This window comes from Protopterus annectens, chromosome 11.part0 (assembly GCF_019279795.1).
Source record: "Protopterus annectens isolate FY-2018-M chromosome 11.part0, PAN1.0, whole genome shotgun sequence".
In the NCBI taxonomy this organism is placed as follows: Eukaryota; Metazoa; Chordata; order Ceratodontiformes; family Protopteridae; genus Protopterus; species Protopterus annectens.
The window spans coordinates 1,142,582,979-1,142,608,273 of NC_056745.1; the positions used below are offsets into that span (position 1 = coordinate 1,142,582,979).

At 38.1% G+C, this 25,295-nt stretch overlaps 1 protein-coding gene across 1 annotated transcript in view; it reads left to right on the plus strand.

Annotated features, from left to right (window-relative positions):
- The first annotated feature begins 868 nt into the window (after positions 1–868).
- Positions 869–25,295, plus strand: part of LOC122815034 (gamma-secretase-activating protein-like) — a 529,462-nt gene continuing 505,035 nt past the window's right edge. Inside the window, exon 1 of the mRNA XM_044087285.1 lies at positions 869–1,267. Within this exon, the coding sequence (XP_043943220.1) occupies positions 1,180–1,267 (88 nt within the window). The 5' untranslated portion in view covers positions 869–1,179. The remainder of the gene's footprint in view (positions 1,268–25,295) is intronic.

Below are 25,295 nucleotides of genomic sequence, written 5' to 3' on the forward strand. Positions count from 1 at the left end.
GTTGTTTAATTTAAGCAGATATAGAAGCTTGTTCTCTTTGTACCCCTTAACTTTTTGTGGTTCTGTTAAAGGAGACACGTAGATAGAAACGTCCATGTTATTGCTGTCAGTGACTCCATACCTCTCAACCTCTTAGCCCAAGAAATCTGGACAAAGCCTGGCATAATGGGGGTACAAATGAGCAAAATTAGGGACAGATTTTAAGTATTGGTCGTATAATCTTTAAAAAATTGTTAGAGTAACAGTGTATGTATTAAAATGGTGTTTCCAAAGGATATGAAGTCTGAAACTGAAATGCACAACATTATTTACTAATTTCATTCCTCAGATCATCCCAGTGATTTGCCAGAAAACCAAAAATTTTATGAGGGACAGACTGAAATTTTGGGGCAAAAAATGTGGGCAGTTGAGAGGTATGTGACCCCCCCCCCCTCAATAAACATAAAATGTAAAATACACACAACTTTCAAAATCTTGATAGACTACACCTAAAATAATTAAAGTCAGCAATTTTAGGAGGGATTAAGAAGACCAGAGTAAAAACACCATTACTGAATTTATCACTTGTGACACTGGCAAATTTACATTCATACAAAAGTAATCATTCTATAATTAACATAAACATTTTACTTCACATATATTGCGGACAGAGTTATTACCAGAGTTAAAATCGGGGACAGTTAAGTGGCGCATTTACAATTATTATACATTAAGATAAAATGTATTCATTTTTCTTGATGTCATGTACTTAAGTAACCCTCGGAGTAATAAAAACACTTGAAAAGCAAAATGCAAACAGACCTCGCTCCGGTAACTGATAACAATATCGACCAACGCATAATGAGGTGGGTTGAGAAAAAATGGGAGTGTGCCAATCACCATGGAGTTTCCAGGACGTAGTCTGCGCGAGGTGCGGCTTGTGAGCGCAGGGTGAAGTTGTTGGCGGGTAGGGCAGTAAATAACCAAGGATACGTGTTTTACTGGATTTAACGCGTTAGGAATAAACTTTATGGATTGACCGTCTCTCAGCGTTGCGATTTCTTTGTGGAACTCTGCATACAGAAGAGGAACAGAATAGCCGGATTCACCTGGTGGCACATACTTGTCTGTTAAGTCTTAAATCGTGATTTTTCTTAAGTCGCTGCCAACTTACTGTCACTTTAAATCCAAGACCAAGGAATGCTGAAGCTGACTGTCACCTATGACATCCACACTGATGTAGTGCCTTGGATTTTGAAGAGTGGTCTCACACCTGCAGAGTGTGACGGTAAATGACTCTTATTTTTCTAAAGAAAGAAACAAAATATTTCCTGGTTGATTTTTGAATTATGTAAGATGGCATTTCGAAGTATGCTAGCAGACTGGAGCTACTTGGCTAGATACAGGTTTGTAGCAGCAGTTTAGTGTCCCTGATGGATATTATTAATTTGCGGCCCAAAGTAATAGGAACTCAAAGTAATAGGAGCCCATCAGTGAAGTGCGAATAGATGTGCTTGGTGATGATTTTCAGTAACAGCTGGCGTCTCTCTTTTAATGCACTAAATGCACTAATTTTCCTTAGTGTAAACCCACAAGAAAATTTGTTATCGTGCACTGTATAACACAGTCAGCTCAGACAGTTGGTTAAAATTATAGGGAAGTGAATCATCTTACTCATAAAATGTTTTATAAACCTACTAGTTCTCGTGACTTTTATTGCCCTTTTGCTAAACGAGATTAAAAATGCCTCGGGTAACTTTTAATATGGCTATACTTGAACATGTCGTCACTACAGCGTAGGTAAAGTCCTTTATCTGTTTTAAATCTAATTACAAACATGCATGTTTAATATAGGAACTTATGCTTAGGGTGGTTGAGACTTCCAGTTTTTAAGATTTTGAAATGTGAGTGTTTCCACTTTCCCTGTGCTGATTAATCAGCAAGCAACTTTCAGCAACGTTTCAAGATTTAAACAGAGAAACTTTTCTTCAGGACTATATTTAGAGGCTTTAAGCAAAAGCAATCACTTTACTTTTATTTCAGAACATTTTTCTGGCACCTTGGTTGCTATTATATTATTCTGTGAAACCATGTTGGTATTTTCTTGCTGAATTATTTTACCTAACTCCTAAGAATAGATGTGATGATGTACATAATCTTCTGCTCAGATGTGTCACTGTCCTTATTTTTTCTTGACATAAACATAGTGCAGGACTTCATTAGCAAGAGATACGAGTTCAATGTGTGTGACTGCAAGGACCCACTTAGCTTCTTTGTGTACTGGAAAGCAAATAGTGCTTCATAGCTGCACTGTGAGAAGGACTCACTAAAAATGTCCAGAGTCATTGATCACTGGATAATTGCTGGCACAATCACATACTTAAATTTAAACTATATTTAAGTCACAGCATTCCATTCGCAAAGAACAGGGCTCCCAGAAAGAATGCAAATAGTAGTTTTGAGTAGTAACAGTAGTGCCACTTATAACTTACAACTCAAACTAAGTAGCCATGATAAACTGCTGGCAGCTAAGATGAAGTGTCATTTCAAAACCAACTATGCTTTGTTATATATTTTAACAGTGCTTGCTATCAACTTGTAGATCTGCTTACATAATTCCAAATACTTGTAAAGTGCTACTCCCAGACTAAGTTTTGGGTAGTGTAGTGTGGGATGGTACCTTGGTCTGCATGTCACTTAACTACTATGCCCAGTTTCTAGTTTGCTGTAGGGTGCTGTAGTCTACAGCCTGGAAGTTCTCTAGCTCATATTTTGCTTTATTCAGATTTTGACAGTATTTTAATACCCATTTCCAAGGACATCAGCTGTTCAGAATCTTACTGCTGTTCATTTTACTTCAGAACATGCTAATTTTATGTTGTAGAATCTAATTTCATATTATTTATTTCAACATTGCAGTGTAATTTTATTTTCTTAACTCTTTCCTGTCTTTTTGTCTCAAGTCAGACTCTTACAAGAATGACCCCATTTCCTTCATATTTTATCTCTGGGTGAAAACAAGGCGCACACACACGTCAGATAAAGGACAATGGACACAGCTGTGTAATTATTTCTTTATAATCATCTGATTAGATGCAATTAATTCATAGCTAATCAGATGTATATAGGATACATCCTTAGATTCTTGTGTATTATCTGTCCTTTTCTAGTAAGTTAGGCCATACCTCTCAAGTGTACCTCGTTATGGGGGATGTACCTCATTTGGGGTCTTAAAAGGGTCATGCTCCTCAAAATTCCACATTGAAAGGGTCTGTTACACATTCAGTATTAGGAATGTTTTAGGTGAAATCCATGGTAAATTGACATTAATCATATTAATTCATTAAAGGATCTTCTTTATACGTGAAAACAGCGTATTTTAACCATCCTATGACCTTCCTAGTTGAAGTTGTTAGTAAGTCATTAGTATGTGTTCCACATTTTGCCCATTTGTTCCACATTATGGAGGCGAGTGTTCCTCATTTTGGTGATGGAAGGTTGAGAGCTATGAGTTAGGTTAACTTTCATTTCATCATTGGCCATTGCTCAGTAGATGTGTGGCATTTTCTAGTTCCCTATGTCTGTATCTAGTCCATTATTGTCTGTGGTCTACTGGAATATGGGAGTGGCTTATGGCAATCTCCACTCCCCACCCCGGAAGGACCCCAGTGTGCAGGGCTTAGTTGAAGAGAGTGCTTGCTTTTCTGTCCTTTCAGTTGTGCTCTCCTGCCACCCCAAAGAAGTATTGTTCAAACCTCACTTTTCCTTAATCCTGTCTCCAGTATCCCACTATTATGTAATTGTGACAAGCTAACATTCTTGGCTAAGAATGATTACTTGCTGCTTAAAAGAAAGATCCAGAATGCTGTAATAAAGTGGGAAATTTCTTCTCAATCTTTAATGCAGTCACAAACACATCATCAAGCTGATTTCTATCCATTTTCCCCAATTTTTTTCAGGAAGGTGGAACATACTTGGCTGCCATTTTTAAATGTTGACATACACATCTGCCTGGCCACTAATACTAATACTTTAATGAGCATGTCAGTAACCTCCCACACATAATGGCCACATTCCTAGCTACACATCTCCTTTTTGAAAGCTTCTTATTTTGCCAGTTCTCTTTCTATGTACTAAAACAGGTAAGAAAAAATCAGTTTCCTTTTTTTTTATTCCTTAGGCACTGTATCTTGTCACTGCAGTCATACACTTTACAGGAATAATCATGTAACTGTCTCTTCTTTGTGTCCCAGGATGAAATCAGACACACACACACACCACACAATATCAGATTATGGAAAATGGACATAGTCATATGTTATACTACCAAATAAACAATTAGAGTCAGGTGATAGTCAATAAGATGTGTGCCAGATGACAGGCTGAGATCCTAAACTGTCCACTGACCTTTTTCCTCAGACTCCTTTATGGTACTTCTTTGCCTATCATCCACAGGGCTGTGCGATGACGTGTAAGTCAGTGACCTACCCATAGGGATTACATAAAATTTTGCATACTGAAAAATTTTGCTCTGTCATATTCCCAATGCTGCTAATCACCTTGTATGATATCCCACTATATTATAAGGCTGTCAGACTGCCAAAGAAGGTTGTAAACACCTGCTGTTTAAGAACAGCTGCTTCACTACCCATTTAAAACATACCAGATGTCATCAGTGCAGCTCTTCACCGAGCTATTTCAGAATATGCCAAGGTGTAATCACTGCATTTATGCATGACAACATTAGCTAAATGAACCCTGTTGTGGTACTTAACCTTCAAGTGCAATGTCCCCTAAGTGCAGTGCTTCATTAATCACCAGTGCATCCTTACACTAGTTCCCTTCTTGAAACAATTGTTGTTTGTGATGATGTGAGGTAGTGGCAGCTGTGTTAGGGGGAGTAGGGCAGTGCATGTGTAATATATGCCAGCATGGCTAGCTGGAGTTTTGTAAAGAATTTTATGTCATTGGAGTATCAAACTGATTTGTACATATGCTTGTGTTAAAAATGTATCAACAGTGGGTCCTGCTGGACAGAAAAGAAATATACATGTATGTCAGACTGCATTGTTGTAACTGATTAAATGTATATAATTTGACAGAAGATACTGGAAGGGAAGGAGTTAAGCTCAGCTCAGCTAACCTTAAGAAAAATAGCCTGAAATTAAATAACTTTGTTTAGGTCATAAAGATTTGTATCCCACATGTCTGAATGCAGCTAGAGAAATGCAATGTCTGTGAAAAGCTATTCTGCAGGAAGGGTGGAAGTGCTGAAATTGTTTTATAGCTTCCTGATGCTGTATTAAGCCTTAGCAAAGTTATATGTGTGTATTGTGACACCTCTGTGCCAATACCTTTCATTGTGGTTGGTCTTTTAGAAAATATTTAACCTTTTGAGAATAATTGCATTTATTTAGTGGCACAGTGGCTGCATGTTCCTGTAAGTCTTGATTGGTCAAACATTACCATTTGTATAAGTGTTAATTTTTTCTGAGAGTAATTTAGTATCCTGGAAGAGCCTTACAGTAGCTAGCTTTGGGTGTTCTGGTGGCAGTGTGTCCGTCTTGTAGTCTGGGTGGAGGTGGCAAAGCAGGTAAGCTGTGCCAGCCTTTCCCAGGTATGTGTGTGTAAAAAAATCAAATACTTTGCACAGGGATACCAAGAGCACTGATTTCACAGAGAGGGTGGTGGAGGACTTGGCTTGGAACACCTGGGTAAGGACTCAACTCTATAGCTGTGTCAGTGGTGAGTCTTATTTGGGGCTTAGAGAGAAAGCCCATCCCCAGAACTGGAGTTTGTATTCCCTGTGTGCTGCTAAGAGAAAATGTACTTGGTGGAGAGAGCCGCATCTGATCTGAAAATACTGTGTGTGTCTACTTTTTTTTCTCAGTGAACGTTCCCCACTAGTGTCAATGGTGACAATCGAGGCTCCTTGATAACAGGCCCAGAGAAGGGATGTCACAGAGTTGCCTAATTTTTCCATGGTCTGATGAGTCTTATCACCCTAGTCACTGTAGCCACTGTACATTTTTTAGACCAGCACAACTCAAGAACAGTTAGCTGTGTTGTCTAAATGTATATATGAGTTTGAAACCCTAAACTGATGAAATGCAAAAAAAGACTGCTGAGCCTTGCAGTAGCTTCTCTTGTGATGGTAAGATACTTTCTCAGTTTGCAGCTGTCTTTCATATTACTAATGTACTTACTAACAAGGCTACTTACACAAAGGATAAAGATGTTCTTGTTGCCACATTAGACTGTGCCCACCAAATATTAATAGCTAGCCTTACTAAAACTTGAAAATGTTGTAGAGTAAATTCAATATGATTTGCTGGCTTTTGACTGGAATGCACAGAATATCACAGTGCCACCCTTTGTATGGCGGTTATGTATTCACATAAGGGCAAAACTTTTAAGGGTTGTTCGGCACCCTTTGTATGGCGGTTATGTATTCACATAAGGGCAAAACTTTTAAGGGTTGTTCTACTTTTACAGACTAATTCACATGAACTTTTGTAAATTTCTGTTTTGTACACTTTGGGTACTGTTCATAATCTTTGTGCTTCATGATGTATGGCTCGTACACCATAGAACACCGTACCAAAGCCCTTTGTGATTTATAAAGGTGGGTATAGAATAGGGCAAAACATTTTTTGCAGTCTCATCTTATTGTGTAACTGTAATACTCAATATTCACTTTACATATGCAAATGCTACCTTCCTTATCTTATGTGATTCAGCAATGCAACACAGCACAACACCATGGATGTACAGCTGGTCCCAATGGCATACCATTTGGGTTGCTAGGCACATACAATCTGATAATATTACACTTGTTGCATCAGTCTCCTTTTCCTGAGCAACACATTAGCACTGTCTTAAAATCAAAATCTCTTTTCCTTGTTATGGAGTACCTTATCAGCAGCAGAACTACCTATGTGATAGGTAATCCTACTACCACAAACGCCTCTTCCACACAGTGATTTTGCCAGCTTTCTGCCACAGGGAGCTTACACAGTATCAGACTTTCTCATTACTTTACTTTAGAAGAAAACTAACCCTTGATCTACTGTCATGTGTAGCAAGTAATGCACATTTTAATCCGTAGGCATGATGGTGGAGCACAGTACAGCAGGGAGTGGTATCATACAGTGCAGCATATTTCAGCAGCTGTTGGGGTGCAGGTGGGTTCAGGGATGAGTTGAGCATTAGAATGCTAAGTACACCACAGTGACTATGCAGTCCCATCCACAGTTCATAAAAATAAAAAAAATAAAATTGGGGATCAGTGTACACCTTCATTAAGGACTGTGAGCCTCACTTATGTATGTGATCCTGAATGGCAGCGTGCTATAGATAGCGCGTTTGTGCTTATGTGCCTCTGCACTGTTCCTGAATGCCAATGTTTGAGCTAGAACACTGAGATGATCATTAAACTCAAACAGGCCTGCATCATCATCATCATCGTCATCTTTGGTGCTTCCCCACATTCACTGGCTTTACCTCTAAAACATTTTTTTCGTTTTGGTCCAAACTTGAGAAATTGATACTTGCCTTACTTAGGCAATAGCCAACTTTATTGCCATTCCAGACAAAACTTGTATCTTTTCTGTAGGAAGGAACAATACTCAATTGTTCTGATACAGCTGCATAATTTCTGTGGGTGACTTGCTAAGTTTAAATTTTTTTTCTATAATTTATGAATATGTGTGATACTTAGCAACAAAGATAGCTTCATTCATGCACCAGATATGCACAGTGATTATTTGCCAAAAAAGTTATTTCTGATGAACTGGAAATTAATTGGATATTTCCACATCAACTTTAACTGTTTCATGCTCTTATTTACACCTGCAGTCCCAGTTCTGAACAGTAAGTTTCTTTCTTACACCGCTGTCGTGAGTGCTCCTGATTTAAATGCCAGCATTTCTCCTATGCAAATAATTAAGTACAAAAAAAAAACAGCCGCAGTCTTCAGCTGTGCACCAATTCTTGCTCCAGATGTTTTTCAGCAGTATCCCTTTTTAGTTTCATTTTCCAATGCTACCATCTTACTGCTCCATTGTATCTGACATTTCCATCTGTTCCTTCAGCAGGAGCATGACAACACCGAAGAATGCCCCATTCATATAGGGAGGAGTCTGTGCAACCCTGAATAACACTTGCTGGATTTCATTGTCAGCTTTGTGTACTTGGCTGCGGATGCTGCAAAATGCATGCTACAAGAAGCGAGTTGGGCACTAGTTCTCTAACAAGCGTCATTGTTTAGTTAGATTTTTGGTGCTTGGCTGGTGAAGGTCTGTGGCAAATACTGGTTTTGTCTTAACTGATCTTCTGGCAAATACTGGTTTTGTCTTAACTGATCTTCTTTTGCACATGTGTGTTTGGGTCTTAGCATGTATCCTCTATTCTGCTTTTTAAATACTAGGCAAGCTATCACCCTGTCTCTGTAGACTTTGCAGTAAAAGTCCAAGAATGGCAAGTCTGTTGAAAGTCCTCTGACTCCATACAGATTTAGGTAGTTTAAGACACACAACATATTGCTGCAGAATTAAATGGCCAGATGAAGAAATAATTCATAATAAACTTACAGTTATTTAGTTAGCAGAATTTAAATGCTATTAATACAGCTGATCTGGATAGGTGTAAAATTTTGTGGTTAGACAAGAATTGTGTCAGTTAATGAAAATATTTAGCAGTTTGTTGTTCCCTCCATTCCATATATCTGCTGATGCTAAGTGTTTTATTAGTTTGTTTTTATTTATCTGTTTATTGGGGCTCAAGGGACCCATTTTCACACATCTTTGCAGGTGACAGAAGAAAATCTGTTATTAATCAACTGGTATTTTATCTTGTGAGTGTGTGTGGTGTATGCATGTTTGCTTGTCTATGTGCATACGCATTGTAGAACATCATTTCATGAGCCTATTCAAAACACAGATCAGCAATGGCAACATACTGTGATTTCTCATTCAAAATTACGAACACATGCCATATTAAAGTTTCTGTTAATAACTTCATCCAGAAGAAGTTTGTATACTACTTCATGGCATCAATTAAAGTAGTACGTACTGCTAGAAAATAAAAACTCTACACATAAGAACAAGTACAATATTAATAGTTATACCACTAGTTTTCTCTACAAGGAGTTTGTGGTACTTCATGGTATCAAATGCAAGCTAGTGTAATGATGTAACACTTCTCAGTGCCACCTGTTGTCTAACTGCCACAACTTTGTAGGTATCTATATATGTTTAGCAGTAAATATTCAAGTGCGTTTGTATATTTTATGTAAATATCTTGGGCATTGTCCACATAGCAGCATTGTGGAATAGCATTTTCTAGCACAATTCAGGATACAGGTTAGGAATGTATGCCGACCCTGGGGTATTTAGTAAGTGAGAGCTTATATATATATATATATATATATATATATATATATATAGATATATATATATAGATATATATATATAGATATATAGATATATATAGATATATAGATATATAGATATATTATTTTTTTTTGCCAGTTTTGAATATCTACTATATTAGTATTTCTGTTAGTAACTACATAGGCTATCCAAGCTATCTAAGTAAAACCTTGTCTAATTCTGAAGAAGTTGTTACTGATACCTGATGTCTACTTTACATAATTTTGAAGATATTTATTATTGTTAGTGACAAAATATAAGAGTAAATATCACATTTATATAAATATATTGGGCAGCGTCCAATTGGAAGCAGCATACAGGTGAGGAATGGATCCTGAGCTAAATGGTGTACTCATTACTTGAGCAAATGTGAATTATTTTATGAAATACTGTGAATATATGCATATGTTAATAATTATATTAGTAATTTAAACAGTGTGCTTATGTGATACTCCACATGAAAACATACACAATACTGGGAAAACTTTGCACTGGTAAAGGGGTGTCTAGCTGGCCCTGCTTTGCAGATATTTTTTATTAAATATGTAAATATGCATGAAAATTATAATTATACAAATATCTCAAATGGAGTAACATCTACAGCACAGCTTTGTAGCAAACTGAATACCAAGTCTGCATGAACAAAAGTCACTTTGATAGCAGGGGTGTATCTACTATGACTAGACTGATATTAATGGTTGTTTGTATCATTATGTTAATAAAATGTATATTTTGTCCATTATAAAATTACCATTATGTCTGGTGGACATATTGATACTGCCATTGTGAAGAGGAGTGTATGATGAACTTTCATTTTTGTAACTCTTGTAGTTCTTCAGACATTTACATTTGTTTACTGATATGTTGCAAAACTGCATTCTCATGAATTTAAGACTTTTTACACGTGTTGAAATTCCTGCTGCTCTGGAAAATCTCCTGTATTTCATACCTGCACATTGTGAAACATTATAAAATGCTACCATATCAGGAATCATATGTCTTGAAAAATGTGACTTTAGTGAAAGTTGTACAACAATAAAATTTGCAGGTGGTATGGGATTCCTCTCGGGCTAGGTGAAAGCAGTCCAGACAGGGAATCTGTAGGTGTCAGGAAGTGCAAAATTTCACTCAGGCTAAGTGTTAAAGCATTAAACTATAGATGTGTAAACAGCTTTGAGAAATGGCTGTGAGCTGATGCCTGGAACTGAAGTCTATGAGGAAAGGATCAGAGAATTCAATAGTTGCATGAATGGTTTGATATTTGTGTCGATAATTAACTGTGCCAAAAAATTATGTGTAATGCTGACAAATTTAATAGTTTATAATCGGGTAAGTAGGGAAATGCAGGCAAAACTACATATACTAACTTAGGAACTATTTGCTGTATTATACGGGCTAGGAATGTTAGTAAAATAAGAAAAAGAAATTCAGAGGTGTTTATTGTGTAAGGTTATCAAAATAACAGCTTAAGGGAAAAGGTGACTTTACTCTTTTTTTGAGGAAGACTGTGGAGCAAAGTAGGACCAGATTTGTCAGTTTCATGACTGTGTTTCTGTATAAGTTGTTAACCAGGCTCATCTGATGTCAAGAATTTTAACAGGTACTACAGGAAGAGGTGTTTATCAAGCCTTTGATGCTATGTGTTCAAGACGACTCTGGATATGGTAATATTTTATAATGGCTTACAATGTGTAAATGTGAAATACGGGAGATTTTCCGAGCAGTGGGAATTTCCAACATGTGATGTCTAGTCCTAATTACCAACAGTCAAATGGCCAAGTGTAGAAGACTGTTCAGTTTATAAGAAAATAATGAAGTAATCACAGAGCATTAATAGCGACTGTTGCAAAAGTTTGCACTAAGCTTTGGGGGAGTATAACCATTCTTCCTAACAAGGCTTAAGTTTTTAACCAGATGAATGTATGATGCAATAGACTGAAGAGTCCGCTAGAAAGAGTGGTCTGTGAAGTAGTGTGATCAGCTAAGATAATTTATTCATTTTGAGGATGGTTTCATTTTAAGAAGAAATTGTAGACGTTTGCTCAGAGCTAAAGTGCAGATGTTCGCGTTGTTGCCTCACAGCAAGAGGTTCTCCGGTTCAATTCTCAGCTGGAGCACCTTCTGTGCGAAGTCAGTATATTTTCCCTATGGTCAAATGAGTTTTAAAGACATGCAATAGGTGTGCATGCCTTCTGTGAAGGTTGGGCTCCAGGCTGGCAACTCAACACAGTAAAAACTCCACTGCCAGTCTGCAGGCCAATGATCTGCTGTGAGCATCCCCTAATAGGAGAAGATGAAAGACAATTTTTGCTCAAAGCTAATATGTCTCAAAGTGACTGGGTTGAATACAGTGTGTTTGTGAGGCTTCCAGTAAACAGGTGGTCAGATGTGTATACAGAGAGATATATATGCAAAAAAATGTCCCAAGAAGCATTTCCAACAAGTGGTGAGCCTGAACTGAATGTTAATTTGAGCCTACAACATTCTGAGAGACTATACTATGTGTTACCTGATGTTGTTATGTTGTGAGAAGTACTGCCCACAGAGCCAGGACCATGAAGAAATGATAGGCTAGTTTTTCACTTTGCTAAGGGAACAGAGAAACTGCTAACACAGGACTCTAGGTGCAGACAAAACTAAACCAGCCCAGGTAGTGACATCTGGTGAGTTAGGGGTTTCAGATGCTTTTTATTTGACAGCTAGTGAGACAACTGGAAATCCTGATTTTTGTAGCCATTGGAGTGTCAGATGGGTGTTTCAGGGAGTCCTGGTTCAATAGTTGGTGGGCTATCTGGGAATGCTAATTTGGTAGTTTTGGGAGTGCCAGTGATATGTAGCATCTGAGATTCAAAAAACACATGGAGAACAAGATGGACACACACTACATGGGGTAGTGTTCTTCAGCATTTACATTTAGCAACATCCAGGATGCCATTTAAAATGAAAATGCATTCAAGAACTCTGATAGTAAATGCAGCGGCTCTCTTAAGGATCTACACATACATTGCTTCCTGGTTTTTAGAAGTTAAATTATTCCACTGCTTCCCCGATTTTTGTTTAGAAGTTTAAGTATCATGAGGAAGATTAAATACAAATTTATAGCATTTAAATAGAGAAGATTTTATATTGAGATTTTGCTTCAGTATATTAATAGTTCAGAAATTGCTTAGAAAGCCAGCCTGTTTCTCGCATAGTATGAAAAATATTTGCTGCTTTTATTAGTGCTGGCATGTGCTGCTCTCGTATTAATGTAGTACTCTGCTAGGTTACATGGGTTTTGTGAATATGTGTTTGATCAAAATGGAATTTCTTCTGCATCTGCCAGTTTCCAGCGATTTATGTAAGTGTCTTCAGCTGTGGAAGAATGGACAGTTGTGCAGTCTCCAAATTGGCATATTTAGGGATGTAAGGGTATGTGGACTGCATGATATCTGCCCCCACCAAATGCTTTATTGTTATTATTGTTAAAATAGGCTTGTTGACTTAAAGTTTCTTTCATTTTTCATTGCAGTTTTTACAGTAACACTGTTTTGAGCTTTGTGGACAAGAAAGGCGAAAATGTGTTTGCTCTTAGAAGCATTTGAAATTTTAAAAAGCCATATGACATTTAAATAGTGACTGTAAGCAATATGTTCGAGTACTTAGCATATGTATTTATATAAATCCACATAGGAGTTTTGTGAATAATTTGTATTTTTATGTGTCAGAAAAGCTGACGTCTACAGACCACTTTTTTTCTCAACCCTCTCTCTAAGGTCCTGGAATGTAGTGTTCATAGTTACCCTACAAGTCCAGCTTATGGACAATAACCCTCTAACCCACATACAGTGTGCTTTTAGGCTTGGTCATAAATTCAAACAGCCCTGTTAGACTTGGTAGACCTTGTTACTAACAAAACACAACAAAGGACCATTCTCTGCTGCAGTACTCCTCAGTTTTACCAAAGACTTTTTTTGGAAAGACTTTCTAAGCCTGGATGTTTCTGGTTATGTGGCTCATGGGTCATTAAAGTACCTCTAAACTTCTTAGCGCAAAAATCTGGACAAAGCCTGAAATGGTGTTGTGGACAAAGACAAAATAGGGACGGAGTTTAAATATTGCTCTTATAAACCTGGAAAGTTGCTGGAATAACAGGCTATGTGTTGGCATGTATTTTTTAATGGATATGAAGTCTGAAACCCAAACATCATTCATTATTTAGTTTCTTCAGCCCTCAATGATTTGCCAGAAAACCACACATTTTCTAATGAATGTACCCAAAATTTGAGGGAAAAATCTGGATAATCGAGAGGTTTGGTCATTACTAGACACAGTCCATGAAACTGCTGAGGAGCCTAGCCCACATTCCAGGTTTCCCCCAGGGCGATGTTTGGTTTAGTGACTTGCACAGCAAACAGCAACATTGCAAAGAGAATGAGGACCATCGTATAAATATTGAATATACCTGGTACAACCACAGATCAGTCTTACCAGGAGTATATTGATGCTTCAGTAAAAGGCATCCACAGAAAGCTTAGTGCATTCTATAGTATTTACACTTATTTAAAAATAGTGCCAAGGAAGAGGGTAGTTACAGCTTTACTGCTATTGTAATTCTTGGGTGGGATGTTGGTGATGGCAATCCTAAAAAAGCTGTATAATCCAAATTACAGCTGCCTGTAAAAGGATTGCAAAATCTGGATCAGGCACGTCTTCAGACGGCCACCTCTGTGTTTTACAGAAACTAAATTGGATGACTATTGAAACCAAAGCTACCTGCAAACACTGTTTGTTATGGAAGTGATTCAAAACTCAGTCCTGCCCAGCATTAAATAATAGCATAACATGGCATCGTGCCATTAGAGCCCTGTGCTTATTCAAATAGCACTACCTGAATATACATAGAACCTACTGAAACATAGGCAACAGGCCACCTCGGTACTGCCTTAGAACAGAATTTAATAAATTACCAAACTAAATTGGAGTCTTATCTAGTGTCTCATTATTTAAAACTTATGTCAAAACACATTTCGTAAATTCTATCACCTGTTATCTTGTAAAGGTGATGTCTCATGAATAACCATAATCCCCTACTAATTGCAGTTATCCTCCTTACGTTAATCCTGTCATTTGTATAGCAGATCACTTAAACTAGTTGTGCTTATTTGCTACTTTTGTACTGCTGTGCTTTCTAGCTGATGCCTCATTTGTCTTGAAAGTAACATTCTTCCACTTCTCTTTGCACTGTTAAGCTACCTCCCTACAACTTATCTTCCGTTTTCGTTCCTTCTTTATCCCACCGTGTATTTAATATGCATGTTGTGCTTTTTGTTTGTGTGAGTGTGGGGGTGTTTCTCTTTGCACTGTTAAGCTACCTCCCTACAACTTATCTTCCGTTTTCTTTCCTTCTTTATCCCACCGTGTATTTAATATGCATGTTGTGCTTTTTGTTTGTGTGAGTGTGGGGGTGTATGTGTGTATACCTCTCTATCTATCCATGTGTGTGTGTGTGTTTTATTTATATATATATATATATATATATATATATATATATATATATATATATATATAAAATATAATGTATCTAATTAGTGGCTACGGTGGTGCAGTGGTTAGCACTGCCACCTCACAGCAAGAGGTTCTGAAGTTCGATCCTTGGCTGGGGTGCCATCTGTGTGGAGTCTGCATGTCCTCCCTGTGGTCCCGTGGGTTTCCTCCGGGTACTCCGGTTTCCTCCCACATCCCAAAGACATGCTGCAGGTGGATTTGACACTCTAAATTGGCCCTAGGTGTGAGTGTATGCTTGTGTGTGCCTTCTGTGGAAGGTTGGGCGCCGGGCTGGCAACTCGAGACCATAAAACTCCACTGCCAATCATGAGCGGACAAGGTGATCCGCTGTGGTGACCCCTAACCGGGAAAAGCCAGAAGAAGAAGAGATATATGTGTAGCATGGGGTATGGGGGCATAAAACAATCTTTGCTTTTTTGTTTAAAAGTCTTTCCATGTGCTGAGATTCATTCTTGGTATGTGCGGGCGTATATGTTCATGCATACAGACATGCTGCATATGTACTCTAATGCACATGTTTGTTTATATGTGTATGTATGCATATATGTTTGTAATTTTACTGCTGCTTGGGACTTGCTGCATAGTGTTTTAACTTTTCTTGTTCACTACTTTTGTGCTGTGAAGTGTATAATGCCTGTAACCATTCTTCTGTGAGGCTACTGGATTCAAGATTGTGTTATTGTACTTATAACACAAGGAATAACTGGTTTCACTTTAACATCTATGATTGTTGCACCTGTATCTCCAAAAGACTGTCCTGGGGATTCGGTAAACTCCATGTAGCTTTTGTGCGAAGTCTACACGAAGTTCACGTTGTAGTGCGATGAGCAGTAGTGCTAATCCCGTTTTCATGCTCTCATCGCACTTGCATGAATATAAGTAAGGTTTCATGGCCAGCAACGGTCCTACCAGACAGGAAATTGTGCAGAGCAGCATGAACACGGAAACAAGAAATATTCAAGTTTGCCTACGGGCAAGTCTGTGCTGCAAGATCGAGCAGACACCCACAGTGACTACCAGGGGTGAAAATACCGGACTAATAGCAGCAATAGCACAGTAAAGAAAAGTGTATTGAATGCAGGGTACATTAAAACAATTGTTTGAAAAATTAAATAATGGAGGGGAAGGGTAAACGGTAAGGGCAACTACAAGGAAAGTTATACTGGGCAGGGAAAGTGTGCTGATGAAAATGTGCACAGACATGAAATATAGGAATGAGTAAAGTGGAAGAGGGCATAGTAAATATGGAAATGTCCACAAGATAGGATATGTAAATGTATGTAACTTCCAAGACAAGTCAGTCACATAACATTAAGCACATATGTAGCTAGCACAGGATGTACTGCTGTTTACACATCCTGCCCAGTATGTATGTGATGGTCTCACAAGGTTACATGTCAGTGGAGGTGAATGGTTGTGATATAAACATCACTGACGGAGAGGACACTTAGCCACGACGGCATATACAATATGGGGTATTTGCATACTCTGAAGAGCTGCAGAATGAGTAGCTTGAATATGACTGACATATTACCATACCTCTCAAACAATCAGGGACACATAGCAACGTACTCCTGGACAAATGTAGAAAGAAACAGGGACAAGCATTTTATGACCATTAATCTGCAGCATTGACATATGTGATTCTAACTTATTATACATGCTATGCCAGGACAGATGTGTACAACTGTAATGATTGTCAGTGGAATTCACCATCCAATTCCCAAAAGTGACTACTTTTTGGAGTCTTTAAGAGGGATAGTGTTAAACCTGGAATAGAAATCAAGGGCAATCCTGGCAAGTTGAGAGGTCTGCATGACACATAAGCCTGACCCCACCCCCCCGCAAGAATCATACAAATGCCATCAATGTTGCCACTGCACTGTGTATTTACTGGGTGCAACACTGAAAGATGTATCATACAAGCATCTAGTAGAACACCTTGAAGGGAAGTCTGCAGTGTGAAATCCTAATGGGTATGCATCACAGAGAATCGTTCTGTATGGTCTACCAAATTTGTGAGTGCTGACTGTGGCAAATGTGACACAGTTGACTAAATCATCCCTGCCTGATGTAGGTAACAGCCTTACGGATAACAACACATACAAACACCACACATTTATGAATGGATTCCCTACACACAGCTGGGTATTGCATGCATTTGCCACATGTAATAGCAATGGATATTGTGTGAAGCATTTGCAATTTATGTGTGAATTAAGAAGTAATCCATTATAATTAATAGTAGAGCGGTATGTGAGACTGATGGCAATGCATCAACTGTGCCCATGTACACAGAAAGTACAGCAGTGCAAAGTCAAGTTTCAATGATCAAGGAAGCTCTGAGTGTAATATTGTACACATGCCAAACAATACACAGAGCACACTCTGTAAGTACTTGTCAAACCTAAAGACGTGCCACACGATCACTGTCCTCCTGATATTGCCAGTGAAAATATTACACTACCTTGAAATCCTAACATATGCCCATATGTGTTCATGCAAACTGTCAAGTGATGTAGAGGTATGTCCATGCTGTAGTACAGTCGCACTAGCTATACCTATGCTACATTTGAACTTCAAGCTGTACATCGCCTCCAAATCAAACCTTTGGTATGAATCACATGCGACACTGTGGAACTGTTAAAACAGTCGTACAGCTTTACCTATTTCATGGCTTTACATAAACATATAGGCATATGCTGTACAACTTATCAGTGGAAATGTGTCCGTGAGGGTCCTAACACCATATATGGACACATTACAAATGAAGTGAATGCTGTTCATGCAGAACATTTAATTAAACAAATGCTGACAGCCACACAATGCTGCTGCACAACACCTGTATAATCCTTGTAAATAGCAACACCATACTACATGCAAGGAAATCACCAATGTTGTAGGTGAATCTGAAAATGCCATATGTTTGTGTGTATAACAGCATTACAACATGTTGATGAAGCCAGCTGTATGTGCCCATGTAATCACTATGGAGTAATATTACTGTATGTCAGATGACATTTCCAGATGCTAGGCATATACATGTATACCTGTGCCATACTGCAGCTGTCACTGTGATGGGTGAATGAGAACTATGTAGAATGTGGATATACTCCACTATCAGAACGCTTACTAACCTCCAAAATAATTTCTTAACTGAATTAGAAACCACTTATAATAAGATAGGATTTGTAGCTCTTACTGGTTGCAAATCTGGCTATCATTGTATATCCCTGGAAAGCTTAAGATGGCCTGAGCTCACCCAAATGCTTCCCTACACACCCAGTCATGGCCTCAGAAGCACACAACAAAACCTACTTCAGGTGACCAATCCAAGCAAAAATATTGGAAAAATACTTTACAGTCATTCAGTTGCATACTCATGGAACAAACTTCCATTGTCCCTTTTCTCCACACCCAAAAGTAGCAAATTCAAAAAGCAACTAAAAATAAATTTCCAACATGCATGAATTGTACTTGTTAGGAAATAATATGATGAATTTTTCTTTTTCTTTCAATCAGCATATCTGCCTGGTATTTGCTATCTAAACTGTCTACACATATTACTCTCTCTGCAGTTAGTACCTGTACTATTAAAAGCATTTTATGTTGTATTATGTCATGAAGTTAGTCTGAATTGTATATTAGATATTTTTTTATTTTAGGCATTGCTATATTCCTTGTATGTAACTTAATGCTAACCAGAAAACATATTGCTATTGCATTCTCAAAATACTGTACTTCTGCCTTGTAAATATTCATGTTGTATACTTCTCTTTCTCTGTTTTTGTACTCTAACAATTCAAGTTGTAAGGTACTTTTTTTCCTTATTTTTTTAATTATTTTCCTGGAGCTTTTCTCCTTGGGTCTCCACTGAAGAAGGTCTGTCTAGGCCCAGTCGGACTAACCTGGTTAACAAATGTAGAAATAAATGCCTCAGTAAGGCAACAATATATACCACATCATCTCATGTCCCCATTCCTTAGGATGCATATTACTACACCTGTTATGGAAGGAACATGTAACCAAATGGCAGCAGTGGGTATAAATACAGGAACTCTAATCTCAGATTGGAGTACAGTGCCACAGGGCTATAGTACATCCACACATCGGCATAGCACATGTGGATGACAAGTTCAACAAGTGCAATGTTCATGGGGTCATAGGACATTACTAGTCTAATGGCGAAGAGCCTGTACAATCCTAGCCATTATTATCCTGTTTAAACCCAAATCACTATCCCTAAGTGAGGGAAGATAGTAGTGTGTGTGTGTGTGTGTGTTTAATTTTATTACAGACTGCCTCTGCCAATGTAGGACATGGACACCACCCCACAGTAAATTAGAAATCACACGTACAGTGGTATGGAGATGGCTTGTAGAGGGTCATGGAGGGAATGTGCTTCACAATGTGTATATGCATCTTTGAGAAGATGATATCCTCAGGCTTCTGTTGAAAGGATGTTATGTGAACAGATGAAAAAAGGGGATATCTGATTCAGGGGGAGCTATGTAAAAGGTTCCCTTGAGTGGGACTCAAATGAGACAAGAAACAAAACATCAAACAGTAACCATAATATATCGCCAACCCACACACACCAGTTGATTGAGGACAGATTCAAACATCATCCCTGTCTAGGTATACAAGCTGCATTTATTGTAGCACTGGGAGGTGGGCCAACTGCTGTAGCTCTGCATTCTTACCCTCTACTGACTGCCGCACCAACACCTAGCACCTCTGGGTGCAACCTGGCAGTACTGCCTCCACAATTCTTGCCCTACCTGGTCCATCATTGTCAGGTAACATTGCCCCTGCTGGTGGTGCAGTGGTATCTTCCAGGAGTACTGGTGGAGGCAGTGATTGTCACCCACCAGGAGCTGCCTGGGATGGTGCACTATCTAATAGAGAGTGGCCTTGGTACCTGCATTAGTCAACTGGCGAAGTTTCTCAAAAACTCAAAAAGAGACTCCCACATCAAGCAGTTTCACAGGCAACTGTGGAAGTGATGACGGTTCTGAAGGTGAGGACTAGATTCTCACTGTTCCTACGCTTGACGGGAACATGCTTCTGATGTCCCTTACTTCAGTCATAGTGTCCTCCAACCATGTCCATCACCATCCATTTGTCTGTTTTGTACGTCCTGTTTGTCTGTACTTGCTTCCTCACCTACCTTTCCCACCTGACCCTCACATTCCTGAGTCCCATACCCAACATTCCTCTCATTTTGAAACCAAAATTAAAATGGTCACCTGTCCCACAATAGAAAAAAAAGAAAGAAAAAAAACCTGTCCTATGCATAGCTGTCAAGTTTGCAAATGTGTCTTATCAGCACACTGGATTTGGTCCAATTTTACATCATTGCGTTGTCACCCATCTGTGTTGGGGTGACAGTCCAAATTCATCAAATGTTGTCTACATGTGCACATTACTGTGGTGAAGAAGTGGATATCTATGCTTCTGTCCCAATTCCCTCCTACAGATGCCTGTATTACTACCCCTTTGCTCTTCCCTCTGCTTGGGTCCCCATTTCATCACTTTCCTGTCAACCCTATTTTTTACATGTTTAATTTTGTCAAAAAAATAGTCACAATCAACACACATGGCCAGAAATGGTCCATGAAAAAGCCTTCACTTGTCCTCTGCATTTGTGTGTAGAGTTTGGCATCACACACCAGTGCAAAGTTAGCAGTGTTTGGCTATTCATGTCCTGTGGCAAAACCTGGTGAGTGTTTTGCATCGAACACACTAGTCTGGTTATCTCTGAGCAGTACTGCTCAAAGTCAATGTGTAACTTCCTATATGGGATGTTGACATAAATCACTTGACTGAAGATTGTATTTGCTCGTAACATCAATGATTCAATTCCAGATGCATCTCGGATAATTTTTAATGTGATGTATGCCTGTGATGTATTTAATGACCCACATCTTAAACATTTGCCACAGTTATGAGTTCTTATTGAGAAAGCTAGGCAGCAGTTCTGTCAAGGGTGCTGACTTGACGTGCATCACCACTTAGCCTGTTTGTGCGAAGGAAGATGTACTAAATTAAATCTTTCACTGTTTTTCTCAAGTAGAGAAATGTTTGTTCAGTAGTTAATATCGCACAAACAGGGAAGGCAAGGCCAACAGTTATTTCTGTAGTAAAACTTTGGCCCTAACATTTTAAATATAGACAATAGCATGCACATCATACTAGCTGCCAGCCATTTCTCCCTTAACATATCTTGCAAGCATGACACATGAAACTTTAGCAAACAGATGTGTTTTGCAGTTAACCCCAATCAGTTGAGTAAATGTATCTCCCTATTTGCCCTCAGTTTGGCAGTGAGCACCCGTGGACACTGCTACTTCACAAGTGCAAGTTGAATTCCTGAAAAATGAATTACACATATGCTAATACTTTGTCATCTTGTGAGCGAATCAGCTTCTCTGCAGTTCACTTTGTGAAGAGCTGTATAGCATGTCTAACTCTGATTGCTGAGCTGTAATCCTCCAATAGATGGAAAAGCATTCATAAACACAGGAGCATGGCAGTGATGAGTGCTTGACTGAACACATGCTTTCTAATATTCATGTGGGCCTGCAGCAATGCACTTGCAAATGATATGTCAGTACTTGGGCCATTGTCAAACACTCCAGAATTACATGGCTAAATTCTGTATGGGTTTATACTGACAGAGGCCATTGGTCATGCATGATCATATCCCATTTGTATTGTCAGTAACCCGTGTTATTGTGGACATACTTTCGTCTGAATATGAAGATACATGACTCCATTATTGCAGTACTGGTGTTTCCCAATAGTGTGTGTGTGTCTGACTTTTCAGAGGATTTTTCACATGCTGGAGGTTCAGGGGATGAGCAGGAACAAGGGAATGATTTTTCTAATAAGGCACAAAATAGGTACGAACCAGTAGAACATGATTATTAAACCCATTATCCCCCACTCAGAAGATCTGAGTTTACTGAGAACAGGAACAAACAAAACATTTTTTTACCACAACCCCAGTCTCCAATGGTGTCCAGAGGGAGGGGCGGAGAACGTCCCTGGCAGAACCAATTCAGGGAATTCAACTGAGTACTAACAAGAGTGATAAAATTGTTTCTCTTAATGAAGGTATTTTGAATTCTTTTCAAGGCTAGTGTTAATAATAATGAGACTTATTTTTCTCTCTTTAAAAAAGATTTGAATTTGTACCATCTTTTAAGGTAGGGTAGTGGATGTGATAATTGAGTTAAAACGATTCACACGTAAACAAGTTTTCAGGATTGTGTTCAAAGAGCAAATAGAACATCACAATACTGACAGGGAGAACAAACTTTTGATTAAGAAAGAGTTCCTCCACTACACCCAATTATTCAAGCCTTTGAAAAAGCATGTGAGACTGAGATTTATTGTACATTTGACAAAGGTCTCAACATGAAAAATAGAAGATACAAACTTACAAGGGATGAACATAAACTAATAACTGACCTGAGACTGAACGAGTCCTTAAGAATTAAGAAACCAGACAAAGCGGGGGGGGGGGGGGGGTGTCGTTATTTTTTGACAAAATGGATTATGTCAACTAGCTTTTTACTTCATTTTCAGACGCTACTAAATATCAAGTGTCTTCTAGAAATGAAGTATTTTGGGGGCATAAAAAATACAATTATTTTTGGAGGACTCCTTATTTCAAGGGGTCATCTCAGAAGAATTGTTTAATTTTTTTAAAACTGACTATCCAAAAGTCCATAAGAATTTACAACACCCCCCTTTTAGAATAATTTATTTCAGCACAAAACAGTTCAACATAAGCCCTAAGTTTCTTTATACATAGGCTTCTTAAGGACTCACTGAAGCCAATTCATCATTTGTTAAAGTATTTATGGGACTTCCTCACAAAAATAAAGGGGGAATGGTATACTGAGAATTGTTGTCTTTCAGCAGTGGATGTGGTAGAACATTTTACATCCATCCCATACAGGGACGGATTGGATTTGTTCCATGACACCATCAGAGAGCTCACCTTATTTAACAATACCATGGTTAACTTTATTATGGTCACCGTGGAATATATATTGTTGAATCATTTTTTTTAATATTTGAGGGGGAACATTATAGACAAATACAAGGAGTGGCAATGGGTGCTAGTTGCGCACCTATTTTTGCCAACCTTGTTTTGTACGCATGAGAATCTAAAAGTACCACCTTTTGTCAATCACGGTTTTCCTATTTTCGCTTCCTGGATGATATTTTTATTCTTTGGAAGGAAACATCTATGGTTCCTACACAATTTGTGGAACATTTTAAGAAAGTATGTACTTATTTTAATTTTACCTCCACCTTTTCGGAAAAGTCTATTAATTAGTTAGATGTGACTATATTTAAGGACAAAGTAAATGGGTCTTTTGTTTCAAAGGCGTTTAGAAAAAATACTTTTTCTACAGTTACTTGGACTTCCACAGTCATCATTTTGGACATACTAAGAGAAATATTTTCAAAGGCCGGCACCCAGGATGTGTTCAGATGTGGATATTTTTAATTCTGAGTTGGTAACTATTACTGAGATGTTTACCCCATTAAATTATTAACTTCTCTTACAAAGGAGATACTTGAAGGGTGGGGCACTAAGTACAAACCACTTTTAGGAAGTGAAAATACTATTGCCACAGCCAGGACTACTGCTGATGGACGTCCTAAATTTAATTTGAGCATGGTCATCCCCTATGGGGTAGGTGAAAAAGAACTCAGAAGCATTTTAACTAAAAATTGGAATATTTTTAAAGGCATTTCGTAGATTTTTGATTTATTAGGGAATGGACCAGGTTTTGTTTACAAAACTGGGAGAAGCTTAAAATATTAGTTTGAACACCTACAAGTACACCCCCATGACTATTAGAAGCACAACTAAATGTGGCAGTTGTAAGCAATGCCCCTACGTTTTAGATGTGGATGCTATAAAACTAATAGGGAGTACATATAATATCAGGTTGAAAAGGGGCAACTGCAGTACTAGGGGTATGATTTATATATTTATATGTCAAGGTTGTGGAAATTACTATGTGGGTAAAACAGAAAGGAGATTGAGATCCAGAATTTATGAGCATCTGTATGCTGTTTCAAAGGGTAATCTGAACAATGCCTGTTATAAACACACCCTAGTATGCCAGGGTTTTACAAAATTTAAATTCTGGATCATGGACATTGTGCCAAAGAGTCTCTGGGGAGGGTGGTGGGAATTACAAATAGAACTAAGGGAAATATACTGGATCATTAAGTTGAATGCAACTGCTACCTTTGTTGAAAAGGGGAACATTAGACATTAAAGTTTTAGTATGCCTTGGAGGTTTTATAATTTTATTTTATATTTTTATTAGAAGTATAACATTTCTAAATAGCTATCAGATACATAGCACACAGGTTCTTAATTCATACTCAAAAACAAAACGCCCATTTTGTTGAATTTTGGAATTCATTAATGGATCATATCTTGAGGTAATATGCAATGACTTTTAACAAATAAATTCACCCCCCCCCATCTTTTTTATAACCACTAAACTTTGGGCAACTGGATATAATTCTGCTGAACCCCCTACTTCCCCAAAATTAAGTACTACATAACTAGTACATTCACAGTGATATCATATTTGTTGTGTTCTACTGACAGGCAGTACATATGTACATAGTTTATGGTATTTAATCCTGTTCTCAGATGTTCTTCGTGTTTCACTGTTGCAGTCATTACATTTGGGTAATCTGCTGGCAGGTTGCCCTCAGTCAGCCTGAATAACAAAGTCTTGGGTTCTGCTTCGGTTGCTGTCTCCTCTTCCATGACGTCAGGTAGTCAGGGGTATAAAACATGCAGCCAACACCATTTTATTCAGTTTATCTTGCCCCAGATGTCAGGTGCCTCCCAAATGGGGAGGAAAAAAAAATAATAACAAAATATATATATATATATATATATATATATATATATATATATATATATATACACACACACATAAAAATAGGCTATATATATATATATATATATATATATATATATAAATAGGCTAGCTTTCATGCTATTTAGAAGATAATTTGGGATATTGTCACGGTCCATCTATTAAGTGTTCTTGGCCTTAAACAGAAAGTTGATGGCCTGTTGCCTAGTGATAGTTGGGGGAGTTATACTTGATGGTATTCCTGAGGGTAGGCTAGTGGAGAGAGAGAGAGGGGTAAAGTTAGAGCTGAATTTGTCTGCCAGTAGATTTGATATATATATTCTGGCTCAGTATAGATGGCTTCTTTAACAATGAGCTCTGGACACAATTATATATTGCTTTTGAGGTTGTGGACATAGCTAAAGAA